The sequence below is a fragment of the Theropithecus gelada genome, chromosome 15 (assembly GCF_003255815.1).
Source record: "Theropithecus gelada isolate Dixy chromosome 15, Tgel_1.0, whole genome shotgun sequence".
Lineage (NCBI taxonomy): Eukaryota > Metazoa > Chordata > Mammalia > Primates > Cercopithecidae > Theropithecus > Theropithecus gelada.
Window position 1 is genome coordinate 84,292,507 of NC_037683.1, and position 19,163 is coordinate 84,311,669.

Consider the following 19,163-nt stretch of genomic DNA (forward strand, 5'->3'; position numbering starts at 1 on the left):
CAATTTGTAGGTATATTGGATTACCGTGGCATGTTTCTCAGCCAGGCTTTCCAGAGAAAGTAAGTCCTACCGCCCTGCAGCATCCATTGCATATAATGGATCGCTTTCTTTCCTAAGAACAGAGGATGATCCACGTTATGTACTATCTTTGGAGAATTGAGAAGACAGTCACTCAAACAATTTTCCATTTTACAGTTCAGATAAGAAACCTGAGTTGAGAAAGGCTGAATGGTGTCTGAAAGGGCTTCACATCAGGTGAGCTTTTACAGTTAGTAAGTACAGTAGTATGATGGGTAGAAAAAACATAGAATGAATAAGACCTACTATTTGATAGCACAATAGGATGACTATAGTCAACAATAACTTAATTATGTATTTTTAAATAACTGAAGGAATGTAACTGAATTATTTGTAACTCAAAGGATAAATGCTTGAGGGGATGACTACTCCTGTATCAAAACTTCTTAGGTACCCCATAAATATATATACCTACTATGTACCCACAAACATTTTTTCAAAATAAAAAATAAAAAATAGTAATATGTATATCTAGAAGAGAAATGTGTTTAGAAACGGATTTTAGACACTTAGTACTCTCTGAGCATCGTGGGCCACAATACCTGTAAGTAATGACATTTGCCTCTCTTTCTTGTCCCTCAAGAGAAAATGAGAGAATTCTTGCCTCATTAATCCATTGTACACCTTTTAATACTGGCTGACTGATAAAATTCTGGGTCCGAGGCCTCTGTATACTTTGACTTTGAAAGAAAGAGGCCCTCTGAAGTGAAGGGGGAGCTGTTTAAGAGGTGAATGGAGGTAAAAGCCCTTTTATAGAAGGCATTAGTAGGGACATCATCATATCTAGGAAGGGACCGATTCAGAGACACTATGGCACAGCCTTCAGTCAGGCAGAGTGCTTCATTTGTGTTTTCTGCATGGGCTTAAATCAGTGATTCAGAAGCTAATCTAAGAAACCTGCTTGAGTTTTCCTAGCTATTTTCAAGCGTTTCTGATCTCACCCAGAAGTAGTAAACAGGAAATCAAGAGACGGGTGTTCCAGCTCTAGTTCGTCTAGTTACTAATTTCTAACATGGGGCAAGTCTGTGAATTCATTCATTCATTTACTTACTCATTAAGAATTTCTTGAGGAAATATAATGTGTGATAAATATTATGCTGGCTTGAAGAGATACACAATCATGCATCTTGGTAATATCTCACAATAAATGTTCAAAACAGACTCATTGAAAGAAACTTTCGGACAATAGTTTTTCCATCTGTAAATTAGAGGACTTGACTAATTTCTGTTTCCTAGCTCTAAAATTGAGTCTGGACAGCCTGTGTTAAACAGTGCTTTTGCTCTTTTCAAGTTAACACAGAATAGTGACCTTCAATGTGTGTTGGCTACAGAAAGAAAAGTAGTTCTTTCCTGTCCTGTGGTCTCCTCCATTTTATGGTGCTTTCTGCGATGCGAGGGCAGTTTGATGACCTGGGACTACTTTTCCAAACAGAATTGAACTGGACTAAATCAGGTTTTTGTGCCATCAAAATCACAGGCCTTCTGCAAACCCAAACCTCATTACCTGCTGAATTGTGTACCAACATGCTCCAGGCAAGCGGCAGAGCAGTGGATGTGTGGCCCAAACAATCATTCTTTCCTAATAGCACCATCATTTTAATTTAGGATGAAAAATATTAGGATTTATTCATCACTTATTGCATGGCAGGCACTGTGATGGTCAATTTTCCAAGGATTAACCCATTGAAGACTTACTTTATAGGTGGAAGGAACTATAGGGGCTCAGAGAGGTGAGGTGTCTTGGTCAAATTTGCCCCACTAATCCCACTCTTTTCTCTAAATCCCATGTAGATTTTAAGAGGGAAGCCAGAGGACCCAGTCTGATTGTAAATTTGTAGACGATATTAGGGTTGGTTTGACTGCTGGACATTTTTATCAGTGGCTCAGCTGGGCATGAAAGTCCTTCTGATAGCTGATCAGATTATTTCCAGATGAGCTATCTAGAACTGTATGTATACAGAGGTCAGGAAAGCCACCAGCAGGCAGCAAAATGGCTTTGTGCTTTGGAGAGAGAAACAAAAGGAGTGGGGAGATTCTCTTAGGATCAGGCATCCGTTTCTGGGAGGGAAGATGGGATACCGCTGAGAAGTGGGAAGGAACCTGTGCATCTGAGATAAAGGAACATCGGGACTGAGAGAATGAAATGAAAAAAAAGAAAGGCTCTGTGTGTCCTCATAATTGTAGCTAGGCCTGAGCCAGCAGGGCCACTGGCTGGTTATTTCTCATTCAGGCACCTCGGCTGTAAGGATAGGAGTAGAGCAGGGTCCTATTGAAACCTAGATGCTGCCTTTCAGCTCAGCAATCCAAACAAGAGACCAGCAAACCCAGGAATCCATTTCCAAAGAGTTCCCAGATACATTAGCAGTGTGACTCCCACTGAAATCCATGGGTGGAACAATTATGTCTTTCTACAGCACTTTGAAAATGTGTCCCTTAAGTTGCACACTGCAGAGAGCAGCACAGTCCTCATTTCATGCTTTCCACACAAATGGACTTGCTCCCTTTGCCCAGTCCTGCGGGGAACCCTGTACCATTCAGCTACAGAACCTACTGGCAGTGGGAAAAGGCTCTTGAGTTCTGAAAGAGGTTACATCCTTTAGAAATCACCATGTATGAGTGGGGTGATTAAAAAATGTCTCCAGCAATTCTTTGAAACTCTTCCCTAGTCTAGGTTGGACTCAGTGACTCACTTCTAAGGGATAGAATAAAACAGAAGTGATAGTGTGTGGCTTCCAAAACTGGGTCATAAAAAGGTTTCTCTTAGCTCTCTCGCACGTTACTTACTCTGGGGGAAGCCAGTGGCATGTGTGAAGATGATGAAGCAGCCCTGTAAAGAGGTCCACACGGCAAGGACCTCCTGAATAAGTCATCTTGGAGGAGGATACTGCAGCTCGATCCAAACCCTCAGATGGTGCAGTCCCAGCTGCCATCCTGGCTGTGACCTCAAGAGAGAGCCCAGGCCAGAACCACTCAGACAAGCCACTCATACATTCCTGGCCCTCAGAAACTATGAGATCATCAGTGTTTGCTGTTTAAGCCTGATACAGTTTGAGCGCTTGTCTCCCCCAAACCTCATGTTGAAATGTAATCCCCTATGTTGGAGGTGAGGCTTGGTGGGAGGTGTTTGGGTCATGGGGGTAGATCCTTCATGAATGACTTGGTGCCCTCCCCACGGTAATTAGGGAGCTCTTGCTCTGTCAGTGCACATGAGAGCTCTTCGTTTAAAAGAGTCTGGCATTTCTCTTGCTCCCTCTCCTCACTATGTGGTGTGCCAGCTCCCCCTTTGTCTTCTGCTATGAGTGGAAGCTTCCTGAGGCCCTCACTAGGGGCAGATGCAAGCATCATGTTTCTCTTACAGCCTGCAGAACCTTGAGCCAAATAAACCTCTTTTCTTTATAAACTACCCAGTCTCAGGTATTCCTTTATAGCAATGCAAGAATCTACTAATACAAAGCCATTACTTTTGAGGTATTCTCTTTTTACACAGCAATAGATAACTAACATAATAGTGTATTAATATTATCATTATTACCTTCTTGCTTCTTTAAGGCTTTAAAAGGTGTCTTCTCCCCTTTATTCTAAACTGGTTGATGCAGCATAGTTTCATAACCTCTAGTCCCCACCCCCTTGCCACCCAGAGTCCTCTGTGCTGCCTGGCATTCCTTCCCTGGGCTCTAATCAGTTCTGGTTTCTGTTCCATTGGGGTGACTAACATCCTCCACTCACTCTCCTCACATCTCTGACCCGAATACCATCCCTTCTCCATGTGGCAGGTGATCTACATGCTTGCCAGTTGGGTGACCCTAAGCAAGTTATTTATTCTCTGTGTCTCAATGTCTCCATATGTACATGGAGAATAAGAATAATCACCCCATTGAAGTACTATAAGGATTAACTGAGATAGAAAACTCATCGAACAATGAAAATATGATCTCAAGTAAATAAGAGCTGTTCTTAATATTGAGAAGCAGTATTGGTCTCTATGCTGCAAAGGATAATGGGTAAGAATATGGTCTGGAGAGCTAGGTGGCCTAGGTTTAAATCCCAGAAACATCCTTTACCAGTTAGAGAGTATTGGGAAGATGATAGTAATGCTAAAACTGATGAATTCTAAATGCCACTGTGAGAATTAAATGAGTTTATCTATGTAAAAGTACTTAGAAGGGTGCTAACAGTAAGCTCTACAGAAGTGTGAATATTATTTTAGTTGTCGTTGGGGCTATTATTATTCTTTCAGTGATGAATGATAAACCTCCAGGTTAAAACTCCTTCAACATCCTGACACCAGTCTTCCACATGTATACTCCCTCCCATTCTCCTTCAGTGACAAGTGTACCCACAGCTGATCTTTCCTCCTTAGCTCTGGGCCCCATCACCTCATGGCCCTTCTAGGAGTTATTCATCACTTATCACCTCTGTTCCTATGTCCCTTTCTACCATCGGCACATAAACAAACTCCAGTCTCCCCTGTCTTAAAGGAAAAATTCCCTCACACTGTGGCTCCCTTTGGCTACCTGGATCTCTCCTCTTCACAGCCAAAACCTCTAAGACGTCTCTGCCAAATCTGCTTCTCCACTTTTCCCTCCTGAACCCATTAAAAAGTGCTGCTTTGTCACCATTCTTCTGAAACAGCTTTGACCAGTAATGCCAGTGATATCCATCTTGATGAAATGGATGGGCACTTCCAGGTCTCTGCCTTCCTCAGCCTCTTGGTAAAACTTGGCATTGCCCTTCACACCCTCCTTCGGAAGCACACTCTTCTTTTGGCTTGCATGGCTCCCTCTGACTTTGCTTCTACCTCTCAGACATTTCTTTGGTCTCCTTTGCAGGCTGCTTGTCCTCTGCTCATCCATTAAAAGCTGGAGACCATGAGGATCCAGGCGTAAGCCCTCCTTTTCCTCATTTATATACTCTCCCACTCACCACAATGGCTTTAATTGCCATCTGTATGAGATGCCTTCCAACTCTAAGTGTGTAGCCAGATTGTGCTTCTAAACTTCTATCTCACATACTCACTGTCCTGCCAGATATTTTCATATGATAGATATCTCAAAGGAAAGTAAAAATCGACATGCCCAGATCCAAACTCATCATTGTTCTCACCAGAACTGCATTCCCCACGTAAGTGAACATGACTAAGGCAGTTAGCTCCAACCTGAGTGTGGTCCAGGCTCAGCAAGCATTGGCCCTGTCTGGTATAATTATAACAGATTTGGGCGGGTGTCCTTGTCTCCGACCTTTTCCTCGAACATCCCCAGATACATCTTATCTAACCTAATCGTAAAAATCCAATCAACTCCATGCCAGGGCCACTCCTGGGAAGTTTTCTGAGTTTGTAATATGAAGTCATATTTGGCTTGCCTCAGAAATAAGTAACAAATGTACTGACTTGATAACTACATTAAATTAGCAATCAATTGTGTTATTGAACTTGATGTCTCCTGGCTTGAAACATAAAGATGGCATCAAAAGAGCACTTTCCAATTAAACATAAGAACTCTTACAGGCTATAAAACTTGGAGAAATAAATCTATAGTTTAGGGAAAATAGAAGACATCATTGAATGTGAAGATAATTTAATAACCACACAAGATGATGTGTTGTAAATCTACCCAAACACAATTTCCATCCTCAAGTTAAAATGGAAAGAGCTTTGTCTTGTGATTATGTCTGGGTTTTTAAATTGGTATGTGTCTTGTTAATCTAGATTTCAGAGAAGACAAACAATCAAGGCTTCAGAAACTGTTCATTTACCTGACACAAATCTGATCAGCTTGTTTTCTAAAGTAGGAAATCTAAATTCAAACTGTGTCATATGAAAATTATATTTCATTGGAAGTTCTTTCTTGACTTTATACTGGTGATACTTTCAGAATCCTCTATCCAGGTCAAGATTCTCTAGGGACAAAGGAAGGGGCTCCGGTCATGCATCGAGTCTACCTCTGAGTTTGATTTACTGTCACAGATATGTGCCAATATCTCAACCAACAATAAAGACATACTAGCATTGAATATTTTCTAACATCTTACTTGACATACATATATTTAAGAAAATGGGCACTGGGGGCAGTTGGATCTTGGTTTTGATCCTTGTTTACTCAACTATAAAGGGGGTATAATACATACGTTGTAAAGCTAATATATGCAATCACAGAGCACAGTCAAATAAGAGCTCAATAAATTATAATTACTATTATTATGATTATGCTCATAGAAATTGTGTGAAGACAGGCAGAGCAAGTATTTTTATAGAGATGAAACAAAATCTTACAGAGTTTAAGTGGCATGTCAATGTGTCATATTCATACAAACTATGACATTAAGGGTTAACAAGAAATAATTCAGTCCTCATTTTGGGGAGTTTTTAATTAAGTTGGTGCAATGCACTGAATGTTTATGTCCCTTCTTCCCCCAAATTTATATGTTGAAATTCAAACTTCCAAGGTGATAGTGAGGAGAGGGGATATTTGGAGGTGATCAGGTCATGAGGGTGGGGCCCTATGAATGGGATTAGGGCCTTATAAAAGGGACCCCAGAGAGATCCCTATCTCTTTCCACCATGTGAAGACACAGCAGGAAGGAGCTGTCCAGCCTCCTGAATTGTGGAAAAATAAATTTCTATTGTTTATAAGCCCCCTGCTCTGTGGCATTTTGTTACAGAAATCTGAAAAGACTAAGACAGTTGGGGAGGAAGAAGACAGCTGTGGGAACATTATAATCAGGGATATGACGTGAAGGGCTAAGTTAGTCAGGAAAGGTGTCCTGGTGGAAGTGAGCCTTGAGCTAAATTTGATGAAGTGTAGGATTATGGACAGTAATAGAGGAGAGGGATGATAGAAATAATATGGAGAAACCACAGAGGTGGAGTCAACCGCAATAACTGAAACAGTATATGTTTTCAGGCCTAAGTGGCAGGGGAAAAAATGATTACCATCTCAGTATTCATAGCCTTATTCCTCACCAAAGTCTGTTGTTTGATCTATTAATTGAGAAAAGAAGGGCTTGATTAAACAGAGTGGATAATATTTACATTTAAAACATCAAGGCTAGTGCTATCTCAGTTGGGTAGATCACACATCTTTCAAAGGCTTTAGAGAAAAGCCTATTTCCATCCCACACTGTTTTACCTCCACACCGAATAGGCTGCTCCCTCACCTTCCACCTTCCACCTTGAGTTGCTATCTAAGAAAATGGTTTTACATCCAGATGCTTGGTTTAAAAATGTCCCCACTGTAGTCACAATCATGTGATGCAGCTTGGGGATAGGATTAGAGATGAAGTCATGATAAAAACGTGAAGTAGGTAAGATTTATCATTATCTGTTCCATGACATTTATTTTCCCTGTAGCTTGAATTTCACCATGCCCAATCTCCATCAATATTTACTGAGCACCTACTAAGTGTGAGGCTCTAAGTTGAGGATCCAAAGACAAATGCTGTGCACTTAAGTAACTTGAAGCCCAGCTGTGAGATGAGACCTGAAGGGAGGTGACTGTTTCAGAACATCTAGAAGCACGCTCAAGGACAAGTAAGTTTTCTTCTTTATCTTTAGGACTAGTATTTGCCTTGCTATTGCCATCCTAAAGGGATTAAGATGAATAGCAATTGCTGTGCTCACTACTTCTATCAATAAATAAAATAATTCTAGTAGTACTTGAATGTTCAGCTTCTAAAAGTGAAGCTTCTTCTCATCTGAGAGCCAACCTCACAAAAATAAAATACTTTATATTTTCCATTAGTTTGGAAATAAATCTACTGCAATAAAACATCAGGCATAAGAAATGGAGCCTTTCTTTTATCTTTGGATTTATTTCCAATACATTTCCCAGATTTCCCTTGACATTTATTTTGTACCTCTTCAATATTATTCTGGAGTATAAACAGACTTGACCAAAGATGCAGCTATTCTATTGTTTTGAATGATTGCATTTTGATAGAATTCTGAAGTGGTAAAGATTTTTAATAATACTTTGTATTTTTTTCTCTGCTATCTGATGTCTGATGCTAAAAGGTTTACTTTTTGATGTTTATTACATGTGATTTTGATTATATAAAATGAAAGAAAAAGGACGGATGGCGGTACATTAAGCTAGCTGGGAAGAGTTGTGACTGTGTAAGAAGCTTACCAGATAATATTTCTAATTTGATAATTTTGAGGAGAATCTTCACTAGTGACCACCATCATTTCATTCAAACACCTCTTTTAATGGCAACCTAGCATCATATTACCTTTTAGCTATCATATTGGAATAGTGAACATGTACAAAAATTTATCTCAAACTATGTCATAAATCTTGTACATTAAAAATAGTACTTTCACTCCAGATAATTTATAAGTTGAAAAACAAACTCTATTATCACACAAGAGCCTGAGAAATCCTAGGTATATTCTAGTTCCCCAGTTTTAAGGGAAGAAAGTAACAGAGTGGTCAAAATTCAATAGATCCCTGTGAAAGATTTACTGAAAAAGTAAAATACAATTGTCTTTCCTGTGTTCTTTATAACCTGCCACTTCCATTTCCTTTTTGCAACAGTCTCTCCCATGGTCCACCTGGTTCTTTGTGAGTCGTGGTTTGCCTTTATGAGACCCTCAGGAACAGGGATGATGGATGCACATATTTACTGAACATTTTTCTGCCCTCTATGCTAGGATCAGGACTATTTTCAGTTGGGAAGGCAGACAATGTCAATAAGTTCCATTGGAAATCGTAAGTTTCTACTTGCATACAACTGGGAAGAAGCAATGAGGAGAAACAAAAGAAGAAGAAAAAAGAGGAGTGAAAGGAGAAGGTAAAGTCAGAGAAAAAGCTGGAATGGGAGGTAGAAGAATCAGAAGTGATTCTTCCAATTCAACAAGGTAAGTAAATGTAATAGAAGTACTGTCTTTCTGTAATCTTATAAAATTTATAAGATGAATAAACAAAATAATACAAAGAGTCAGTAGGCCAGCATTCTCTGCAAATGCTTAGGCAACTAAGGAAATTATTTAGTTACTCCATCTTGCATAAAGAAATAATCAACTGCCATTTATTCCTAGTTCATCTGAATGAGGAAGTTCAAAATAGTGTCCGCCTTCAAACTGAAAAATAATAATTTGAGTTTACAATAGAGATCCTGAAGCTATATTTCAAAATGACTTTTGAATCAACAGTTTTAAATAATTAATTAATGTATTAATATACATTATTAAATGATTTTGCTGTTGAAAGCATTTTGGCATATTCTAATTCTTTAAGACATACATTTGTTCCAGTGCAAAATCAACATACAATTAAAAGCCAATTTGGAATCTAAGTATTACCTCAAATATATTGCATGAAAGACTAGCCTCAGATACTTTGAAGAAATTAGTAACACTTACTTTTCCAGTCTGGTCTGCCTATGTAACACTTTGGAAATTGTTGCTGAGATATTCAATTTGTAAATGTAATATGAAACAGCCAGTAAATTTTAATTAAGAGAATATTATCTCATCCCTTGACCTATGTATCCTGGATAAATGAGCATTTATATGTGCAATCTGATATCATTGATGTGGACACTTGTTATCACTTAAAATAAAGGTTCTAATGGATTTAAAGTGTTTTTTTAATTAAGGAAAATAAATCATTATATAAAAAAGACACCTGCATTTACATGTTTATTGCAGCACAATCAACAACAGCAAAAATACGGAATCAACCTAAGTGTCCATCAGTGGAGGATTGGATGTGTGTGTGTGTATATATATATCCCACTATATATATATATATATCATACTATATATATACACACACATACAGATATATATAGTGGGATACTGCCCAGTCATAACAGAGAATGAAATCATGTCTTTTGCAGCAACATGGATGGAACTGGAGTCCATTTTCCTAAGTAAAATAACTCAGAAACAAAGTCAAATACTGCATGTCCTCACTTGTAAGTGGGGGCTACATACTAGGCACACATGGACATACAGAGTGGAATATGGACATTGGACACTACGAAAGGTGGAAGGGGTGAGGGCTGAAAAATCACCTGTTGGGTACAATGTTCACTATTCAGATGATGGGTACACTAAAAGACTAGACTTAGTCACTATGCAATATATGTACATAAAACATCTGCATTTATACCCCATAAAGATATTTTTTAAGGCCAATGGAGTTTGTTTGCAGCTTGTGTTTCATGACATTTAGTTTTTTTTGAAACATATGTTTTACTTAAAACTGAGAGGAAAGTGTCTGCCGCTCAAATGCATCACAGTCTGTCCCATTTAGGTAAATTTTCAGGAGAAATGCAAGCCCCTGGGGAAATACCTCTGCTCAGGGTCAAATGGATCCTGCACCTCCTTTTTCAAATGCCTGCATTGCCACTGGTAACTCATACAACACATTTTAAGATTTGCGAAGGGCAGGACAGTGAGCCCTAGGATGACTTTTTTTTTTTTTTTTTTAAATTCAAGGTATTTTGCATTGCATTTTTAAAAATTGCATATATTTTGTTGTATTAAAATAAGACGGCTGCATTGTATTACATCATAATAGAAGAAGAAGTTTAAGACCAGTTAATTCTTAGCCACTTAAAAAAATTTTTTTTTGTGGCTCAGATAGACCTCATGGTACTTTGAAATGAAAAGAATCTCTCTCTGCAACTCTCAGGAACTAGGTGAAAGATACTCAAATTATAAAGATGCTAGAGCCCTGGGGTGCGGAGAGTCTGTGTTTAGTATATCGGTCAATGAGTTCATGTTGCCATATATTAAGTGGTGTTAATGAATGTTAACATCACTATACCAAGAGTAATGGCAGGATTTGATGGGTGAAGAAAGACCACTGCTTGATTTAAGCAGAGAGGGGGTAGGTGGTAAGTCTTCCTTTGGACCTTTCTTGATCATAAGAATTGACCTGGAGTTTGCATAGAGATTTTAGAAAATAAGTATTTGCCCAAGAAACCATTCCTTAACATAAGTTTCATTTTAGTGAGTGGGGACTAAAAGAGTACTATAATATGCACATTTTGAATACTAATTTTGTTATGCTTTTCTCATATCACCTCTAGGAGAAGTCGTGGAAAAGGACAGCACTCAGGACTTACATCTCTTCCAATGAGGTCCTCCTGGTTTTCCACAATTCCCCAGGGGGCAATACCTATGGTGCATATCTTTCCTCGAGACTTAGATGCATGATCCTTCAAGGCGTCTCCAACATGACGAATAACACCTAAAAAAAAAAAAAAAAAAAAAAAAAAGAGAAGCATTAATTTTGTCTTTTAAAGCAAATACCTTCCCATCATTCTAAAGAAAATTGTGGTAATGGTTTCTCCTGAGGTTAAATAAATTGAGTATAAAATTTTGACACATGTCTGTACAAACTACTTGTATTTAGGAGGAAACATAAACTCGTGGCTGTAATGCCAAATGCATTGGCCGGATTTGTATACGAATTCTAGCATTGCATTTCTTACTCCAATTTATATGAAAAAACAAAAAGCATCCAATGTCTATAAAAAGAATAAATACAATTTCTTAAACTTAGAAACTCTTTTTCTTATAAGCATAATAATTCGTTAGTATGATTAGGAACCAACAGCTTGACTGTGTCATGTTAAAAGTACCATGTATAATGGTATGTTAAATCTACACCACAGTCTGTATATGAGTTAAAATCATTCAAAGACATGAATTATTTAGTTTGAGATTGTGTTAACCTTTATGAGAACCTACTCATAAAGACAGTGTTGGATTATTCTGTGGAAAATTTGTGTTAAAATATATAGACACACCTTTTAATCTTCATCATTCTAATTATTTTCCTCTTCTGTTAAAATGACCCACCCCATCATAGTTAAGGGTGAGAAAATTCAGTTTACAAGATGGTAGGCAGCATAACTCTTACCTTTTTAAAAACCATTTAAAGAAGATACAATTTCTAATTCTCTTAACCTCCCTCTCAAATGATCATTTTTATAGGAAGATATAAGATATATCCTCTAAGAAAAGATGTTTCTGCTTATCAAAGTTCCAGTCATTTCTCCAGGAAAAATGTATACCTAGTGCCATTTCCTATATGAATGTTGAGTTGGATTTGATTTCTTCTCCATTTGAACATATTGCAGCTTGTAAATTTTGAATAGCTCAGTATGTCACTTAACATGTTCTGCAGTGATTCATAATTACATGTGGAGATGTCTCTTCTAACAGTAAAACTCTTTGAGAGGAAAGTTGGAGGGTCAGTGCCTTATTCGCCTTCCTACACCTCAGGGGCTAGCCTAGAGGAAGGGCTCAGACCCTGTGCACTAAACTAACTAAACACATGAAACACACCAGGCAATTTAATCATGGGAAAAGACATGTGTATTTAAGTAGCCCAATACTGAAATGCTCATAAGATGAAACAGGAAGAATCACTGTTTAAAAAGCAAATAACAAAACAGTGTAAATGGCCATTAATCCATGTTGAGCTATTCAGGAGTGTTGGAAAGAATATCATTTTCACTTATTATCTTATCTATGAATCTTCTGAGAGTACTGGTAAACAAAAAAACAAAAACCCGAACCAAAAAACAGCAAAACAAAACTTCCCAAAAGAAGACTGTGAATATTAATATTAAATTGTTTCCAGTTGTTTCCAATACAAAACTCCTTTTAGGGCCAGCCCTGGACAAGAAGTTTAACTTTATGGTATGCTCAACTGTCTGCACAATTCTATCAATACCTCTTACCCAACTTTAACACTTTATCGTCAGAACCTCACTTTGGGTATTGGATTGAACACTAAGCCTGGAGTGAGGCAGAGATGAACTCTTGGGTTTGTAGTATGTAGACTATAAATTCTTCTTTTGATATTGAATGCATTTTATGAAAGAATAAAAACAATAAATAGTATTCCAAGTTCTTAGAAATAGAGCATTGGTAAGATTTTCTTTTGAACCTGTAGAACCCGTTGAGTTGGTCTCTATGTGACAGGAATGCAATAGACAATAATCACAGGCAAATGAGGCCTGCTTAGTTGAGAGGGAAACATGGAACCCAAAACCTGAACAGTCATTGAAAGAAAAATTGCTCTATAGATATTTGATTACTACAGGATAAATAGTGAAGAGCTAAGCAGATCATTCTAAGATCATGTCAGTGTATGGGCTGCGTCAGAATTTCACATAACATTGAACATGAGCAATCTGCAGACTTCGTCACTGAAATATCTTTATGTAGCTGTGTGCAGAATGTTCACAAATTCTAGGTATTTAAGAGAATTCTCAGTGTAGGTCTTACTGAAACAGCATCCATACTACAAATGCAAAATTTATCTTAAACAACATTAAGATAACGTGTTATTTTTATTTTTTGAGACACAGTTTTGCTCTTGTTGCCCAGGCTGGAGTGCAGTGACACGATCTCAGCTCACTGCAACCTCTACCTCCCAGGTTCAAGCAGTTCTCCTGGTTCAGCCTCCTGAGTAGCTGGGACTACAGGCCCCCCCGACCATGCCGGGCTAATTTTTGCATTCGTAGTAGAGACAGGGTTTCACCATGTTGGCCAGGCTGGTCTTGAACTCCTGACCTCAGGTAATCTACCCTCCTTGGCCTCCCAAAGAGCTAGGATTACAGGCATGAGCCATCATACCTGGCCCAAGATAACATGTTATTTAAAACTAACTGGACCAGAGTTACGTTTAGAATATTCCATTAACTACGAATGTATCCACATGTACAGACTTTGGGGCTTGTAATAAGTTTACCTTAACTTATTGCAACATTACCTCTGCATTTCCAATTGGCACCTCAGACTTCAGACCCACAGAATATGCCAAAAACATTTACAGGCATCCATTCCATTATCTGGTGCACATCAAAAATGTTCTGCAAATAAGCACTTAACTATAGGTGGGCTGGTAAGAACTGATTTAAGAATGCATCTATAGCACAATATAGATGGCAGGAAGGAAAAATTCTTTGGAATTCAGAATGAGGTGTGTCTTCTATTGGCACTGTGAGGAGTTAATAAAATATTTTTTAAAATAAACACGTAATGCCCTAGATTTTGCCTTTATGTCCCAGAGGGAAATGTCGTTTTGCAAAAATTAAAGCTATTTGGCACCAAACTTGAAATTGTGTAAAGGACAGAGGTAGAGCTTTCAATTTAAAGTAAAAGTCATTCCTTAAAAAATTATTGGCAACTTAAGCTATTTAAAAATACCCTGTGAACTTCCATTAGTTGTGTTTATGAATTCTGTATAGTCAACTATTAAATATCCCAACCCATTTCTTATGTGTAAGTAATTCTTCTTGGTTAAGAAATAACTTTACAGTTCTCATTTAGATAAAGGAGGGAGAGATAACTAGCAACTATGGACCCATGGGTAGGGATGAAGTGGGGTGATATAGAGATAATTAACCTTAGCAGAAAATTATATCAGGCACAACATTCCCATGGCCTATGTTGACTTTCTCTGTTCCACTTGCAATTACCTGTGTTAACCCCTCCAGTGAATATCCACGCTCCAGTTGTCATAGCTGCTTTTATAAGCCCTTTCCCAAAGACTTGCTTTAGTTTTGGCTGGAGTTCAAAGTTCTGCAGGCCCCCATGGACAGAGATGAGAAGCTTGGGAAGCTCCAACTGCCATTCCTTGGTCATCAGGTGTAAGAGGAGATCAGGTTTTGTATCAAAAGATACTCGCACATACTGGAAGAAGAAAGGACATCAGTTAGGGAGACAAGGCAGGACTGGCTGAGGCTGGTTATCTTTACTGATTGCAATTATATGTGTAGTTATGTGACAAAAATGTCTCATATAAAATCAGATTTTTTAAAGAAGGGGTGATCATTTGCTTTATCAAAAGAGCCTTCATTAGACAAAGAGTTTATATTTTTAAAGGCTTTCTTGAAATAATAATTCATTTTGAAATTATTAGATTTTCTAAAATGCTGCACAAGCATGACTTTTCCCAGACCAAGTTTTTTGCTCAAAGGAAATCATGTTTATATTTCACCACCCTTTACATGTGTATAACAGTTCAAATGTTTCTAATATTTTTCATATCTCTTTATATTAACTAGATGCACATATTATTATTTCTGTGACCCTATTATTTTGAGAGAATGTGAAAGATTCTACAGTTCTACATAATGTAATGAGAATTTTGACATAAGGTAATAGTGAATTACATTTATTTATAGCTATAACAACTGCATACCAAATGTAATGTTTATCTTTTAAATAACACAGCAAAAGGCAGGACAACTATTCCTGAAGAATAGTTGAAAATTTGAGTGTACAGCAAATATCAAGGTGTTACCAGATGCAACTGGAAATAAAGTTATGATAAGTCTATATAAATGAAATACTGTAAATGCATGCAGTAATAAATATGTATGTAACCATATATATACTCATTTAGGTCTCAATGTAATTATATAAAAACTTCAATTTCTAGCTGGAAACAACTGAAAAACTGGGCAAATATAGAAAGTCCTTTGAAATAGGTTTCTGAGCTGGCATGAAAAAAAGAATTATTGAGACTCCTAAACAAAGAAGCAGTTTAGAACCTCAGGAGGTTAGGGAGTACCAAAGCAGGATTTGACCCTGAGTGTCTTTCCTAAACCCTGGAAGACCTAGAGCATCTGATTTAATGGTTGCATGCAGGTTTGAATTTAATGCTTTTATGGGAGAATTTAATATGGGATCCCACATAGGGCTGGTATACTTCAAAGGGATCATCCTCAAATGTAAGAAAGAAAAAAAAATAAATAAACTTGATGTACAGAAGAAGATGGCAAGAAAACTTGCCTTCCTCAATCTTGACTCTGGGTGGATGAGGAAAACATTTCCCCTCTGATTATTTTTAAATATAGTCAGGCCCCCACACAGGCCTTGCCCATATTCACACCATCAGTATGGTTTGAGAATTGCCAAGCAGTGTTTAATGTTAAATAGTTCTGACTGGAAAATGGTTCCAGATAACTGGTAGAAGTAAATGCAGATTATCTGTGGAAGAATGTGTCATCAATCCATGCCTGATATAATTCTCATGGGGAAATAAGTATTTCATAGTAAAACAATAAAATAAATTATACAGGAAATAAGGTAGCATGAATGAAAACCAATAGAAACAACAGGCACCAGAATAAGATCCTGAAAGTCATTGAAATGATCAGATACAGGCTATAAAATAACTGTTTAATAGGTTAAAAAGCATAAACAAGATGATTGAGTACAAGAGTAAGGAGCAAGAAACTAAAAAATGATGTATACATGCATGTGTATACATCTGAAAAGAACCAAACAGAACGTCCAATAATCAAAATGTAATAATTAAATGAAAATTTAAATAGGTAAGTTAAATTACATATTAGCTATAACGATAATAGATCCAGAAGATAAATGAGATGCAGCCAGGAAAACAAAGGATTTGAAAACATAAAAGAAAAATAAAGGAGCTTGGAGGAGATAATCAGAATTATAGATAGAAATAAAAGAGATGATGGGGAGGAGGCAATATTAGAAGAAATATTGGCTGAGTATTCCTCAGAATTATAGAAAGATACCAATTCTAAGATGCAGAAAGTTCAGTGAATTCTAAGCAGGCAAATGACAAGAAACCTCACTTATATACACATCACACATAACACCAAAGGGAGGAGAAATTCCTCAGAAGTAGCTGGAAATAAAGACAGATCATGTACTAAGAATAGTCATTAGACTGAAGACCTACTCCTCAACAGCAACAATAGACACCTGAAGCCAAAACTTTCAATGTGTCAAGAGAAATTACCTGTCAGTCTAGAATTCTATACTCAGCAAAACTATCTTTTAAAAATGAGAGATTATAGATATTTTCATACTGCCAAAACTGAGAGAGTTTATTTCTAGGCACCTTCGCTGAAGGAAGTTGTTTTTGTTTGTTGTTGTTGTTGTTGTTGTTGTTGTTTGTTTTGAGATGGAGTCTTGCACTGTTGCCTGGCCTGGAGTGCAGTGGTGCGATCTTGGCTTACTGCAACCTCTGCCTCCTGGGTTCAAGCGATTCTCCTGCCTCAGCCTCCCGAGTAGCTGGGATTGCAGGTGCCCACCACCATGCCCAGCTACTTTTTTTGTATTTTTAATAGAGTTGGGGTTTCATCATCTTGACCATGCTGGTCTTGAACTCCTGACCTCGTGATCTGGCTACCTTGGCCTCTCAAAGTGATGGGATTACAGGCATGAGCCACCATGCCTGGCCTGAAGGAAGTTTTAAAGCATATATAGGAGGCAGAACTTACATGATCCAAAATGGATGATCTGGGTTGTAAGTTAGGAAGATAAACTAAGATATTAGTTAATATAAGGTCAATCTAAAAAAGTATTGGGTATATAATATAATGTCTAATTTACAGTGGAAAGTGATAAAACTAAAGCACTGGACAATACAGCATATAAATGAATGGCAACAGTTAGAGTTTTGACATTCTAAAGCCTATGTTGTGTGGGAAACAACGGAAAATTATTAATTCTGGAATTTAAGTATGAACGTTGAAGTTGCATAACCACAAAATGAATATGCCTGCATGTAATCATACAAACATGTGCTTTTGGATTCATAAATAAGATTATCCAGGAGATGATAATTTATTGCCATACTTCTGGGTTTGGAAAACCCCATTGTTTCAAAGCCTCAAAAACTGTTTGTCTATTCTTTCATTAAAGTATATTCGAAATATATTTAGCTGAAGCATGAGGCAAAAGCAAGCAGAATATGAAAGCAGCTTAATAAAATAAATTGCATCATCAAGAGATACCAAAGAGCTAAAGTTTCCTACATATATGCCGGAAATCCAAAGTGTTGGCATCCAGTACAGTTATTTCTATATTGATTTGATTTACCTAGCAAAAAATGATTCCAGAATACAGAGTAAATGTTGACAATTTTAGCTAAGTACATTATATCACCGGGATTTGACTAGAGTTTACTATATGAAAAATGGCATCTTTTGTGCACAAACTCTCATGCAGAGGGCAAAAACTTTCAGATATCTATCAACAGAAATTTTCACCAGTGTGTACTTTTGTGCCATACAAGGAGCATTCGGGCTGAAGAGGGGATATTGGAGTATCAGAGGCCAACAGAGGAATTTCTTAAGTCCAAGCTTCTTTTAAAAATCTTCACTGAGAGTCTCTTTATAAGAGAAATAATTATAACGAATGCTATGAAATAAAAGAATAAACAAAAGAATAAATAAATAAATAAAGGGGCAGAAGAACACTTTGGAGGTGTGGGGTACGCTTATGGCCTTGATTGTGCTGATGATTTCCCAGATAAATTCTTATCTCCAAACTCATCAAGTTGCATATACTAATTATGTGCAGCTTGTTGCATGCCAATCATACCTCAGTAAAGTAGTTTATCATAAAGATGAAAGAATAACATTGTTTTCTGTGTCTGTACACTATTACTTGAGTAGTGTGGTTTAGTGAATTGAATAGTTAAAATTTGGGGGTCCTGCTGAATTGAATTTATTTCATTTTGACTAATTCCAGAACAGGTTATTTAGTAAAATAAAGTAGAACTGGGAATTGCAAGGCTTCCAAACTACACAAATCAAGAATGCTTTAGTGTGAGACATGGTAAGAAATTGCTTTTCAAGTTACTGTTCTCTTATTTATCAACTTTAATATCACTTTAAAGAACTCCAATTTAATGTGGACCTATGTTCTCCTAAGGTGAGATATAAATTACACTTTTCTTAAAGATAGAAAAGCATCTAAAGTATAAAAATACTACTAAAAGTATTTGCCCCTTGCAAGACTACACAGTAATTCATAACATTTCTGAGTTGTTGTGACTGTGGCTTTTGGAACCCCAAAATTCCTCATGTAGATCTGAACCTACACATTTCATCTAGTCACAACGCCACTACACTCCAGCCTGGGCAACAAGAAGGATACTCTGTCTCCAAAAATAGAAAAAAAAAAATCCCAGAAAACAAGAACAACAAAATAACTGGAATACAAGAACCTTGTGTATTTACTGTGCACCAGGCACACACATGCTGTGAGATACCACAGCCACAGTTAGTACCTGGGAATAGATATACATATATTATTATCTCACATTGGGTGAAGGGAGATTACA

General features: G+C 37.4%; 1 protein-coding gene across 26 annotated transcripts in view; it reads right to left on the bottom strand.

Annotated features, from left to right (window-relative positions):
* TRPM3 (transient receptor potential cation channel subfamily M member 3) overlaps nt 1–19,163 on the bottom strand; it is a 904,668-nt gene that overhangs the window by 280,301 nt on the left and 605,204 nt on the right. For all 26 annotated transcript variants that reach the window (XM_025359898.1, XM_025359896.1, XM_025359895.1 and 23 more), the window contains exons 4-5: nt 14,527–14,740; nt 11,155–11,279 (exon numbers count right to left, since the gene is read on the bottom strand). In XM_025359898.1, the coding sequence (XP_025215683.1) occupies nt 11,155–11,279; nt 14,527–14,740 (339 nt within the window). The remainder of the gene's footprint in view (nt 1–11,154; nt 11,280–14,526; nt 14,741–19,163) is intronic.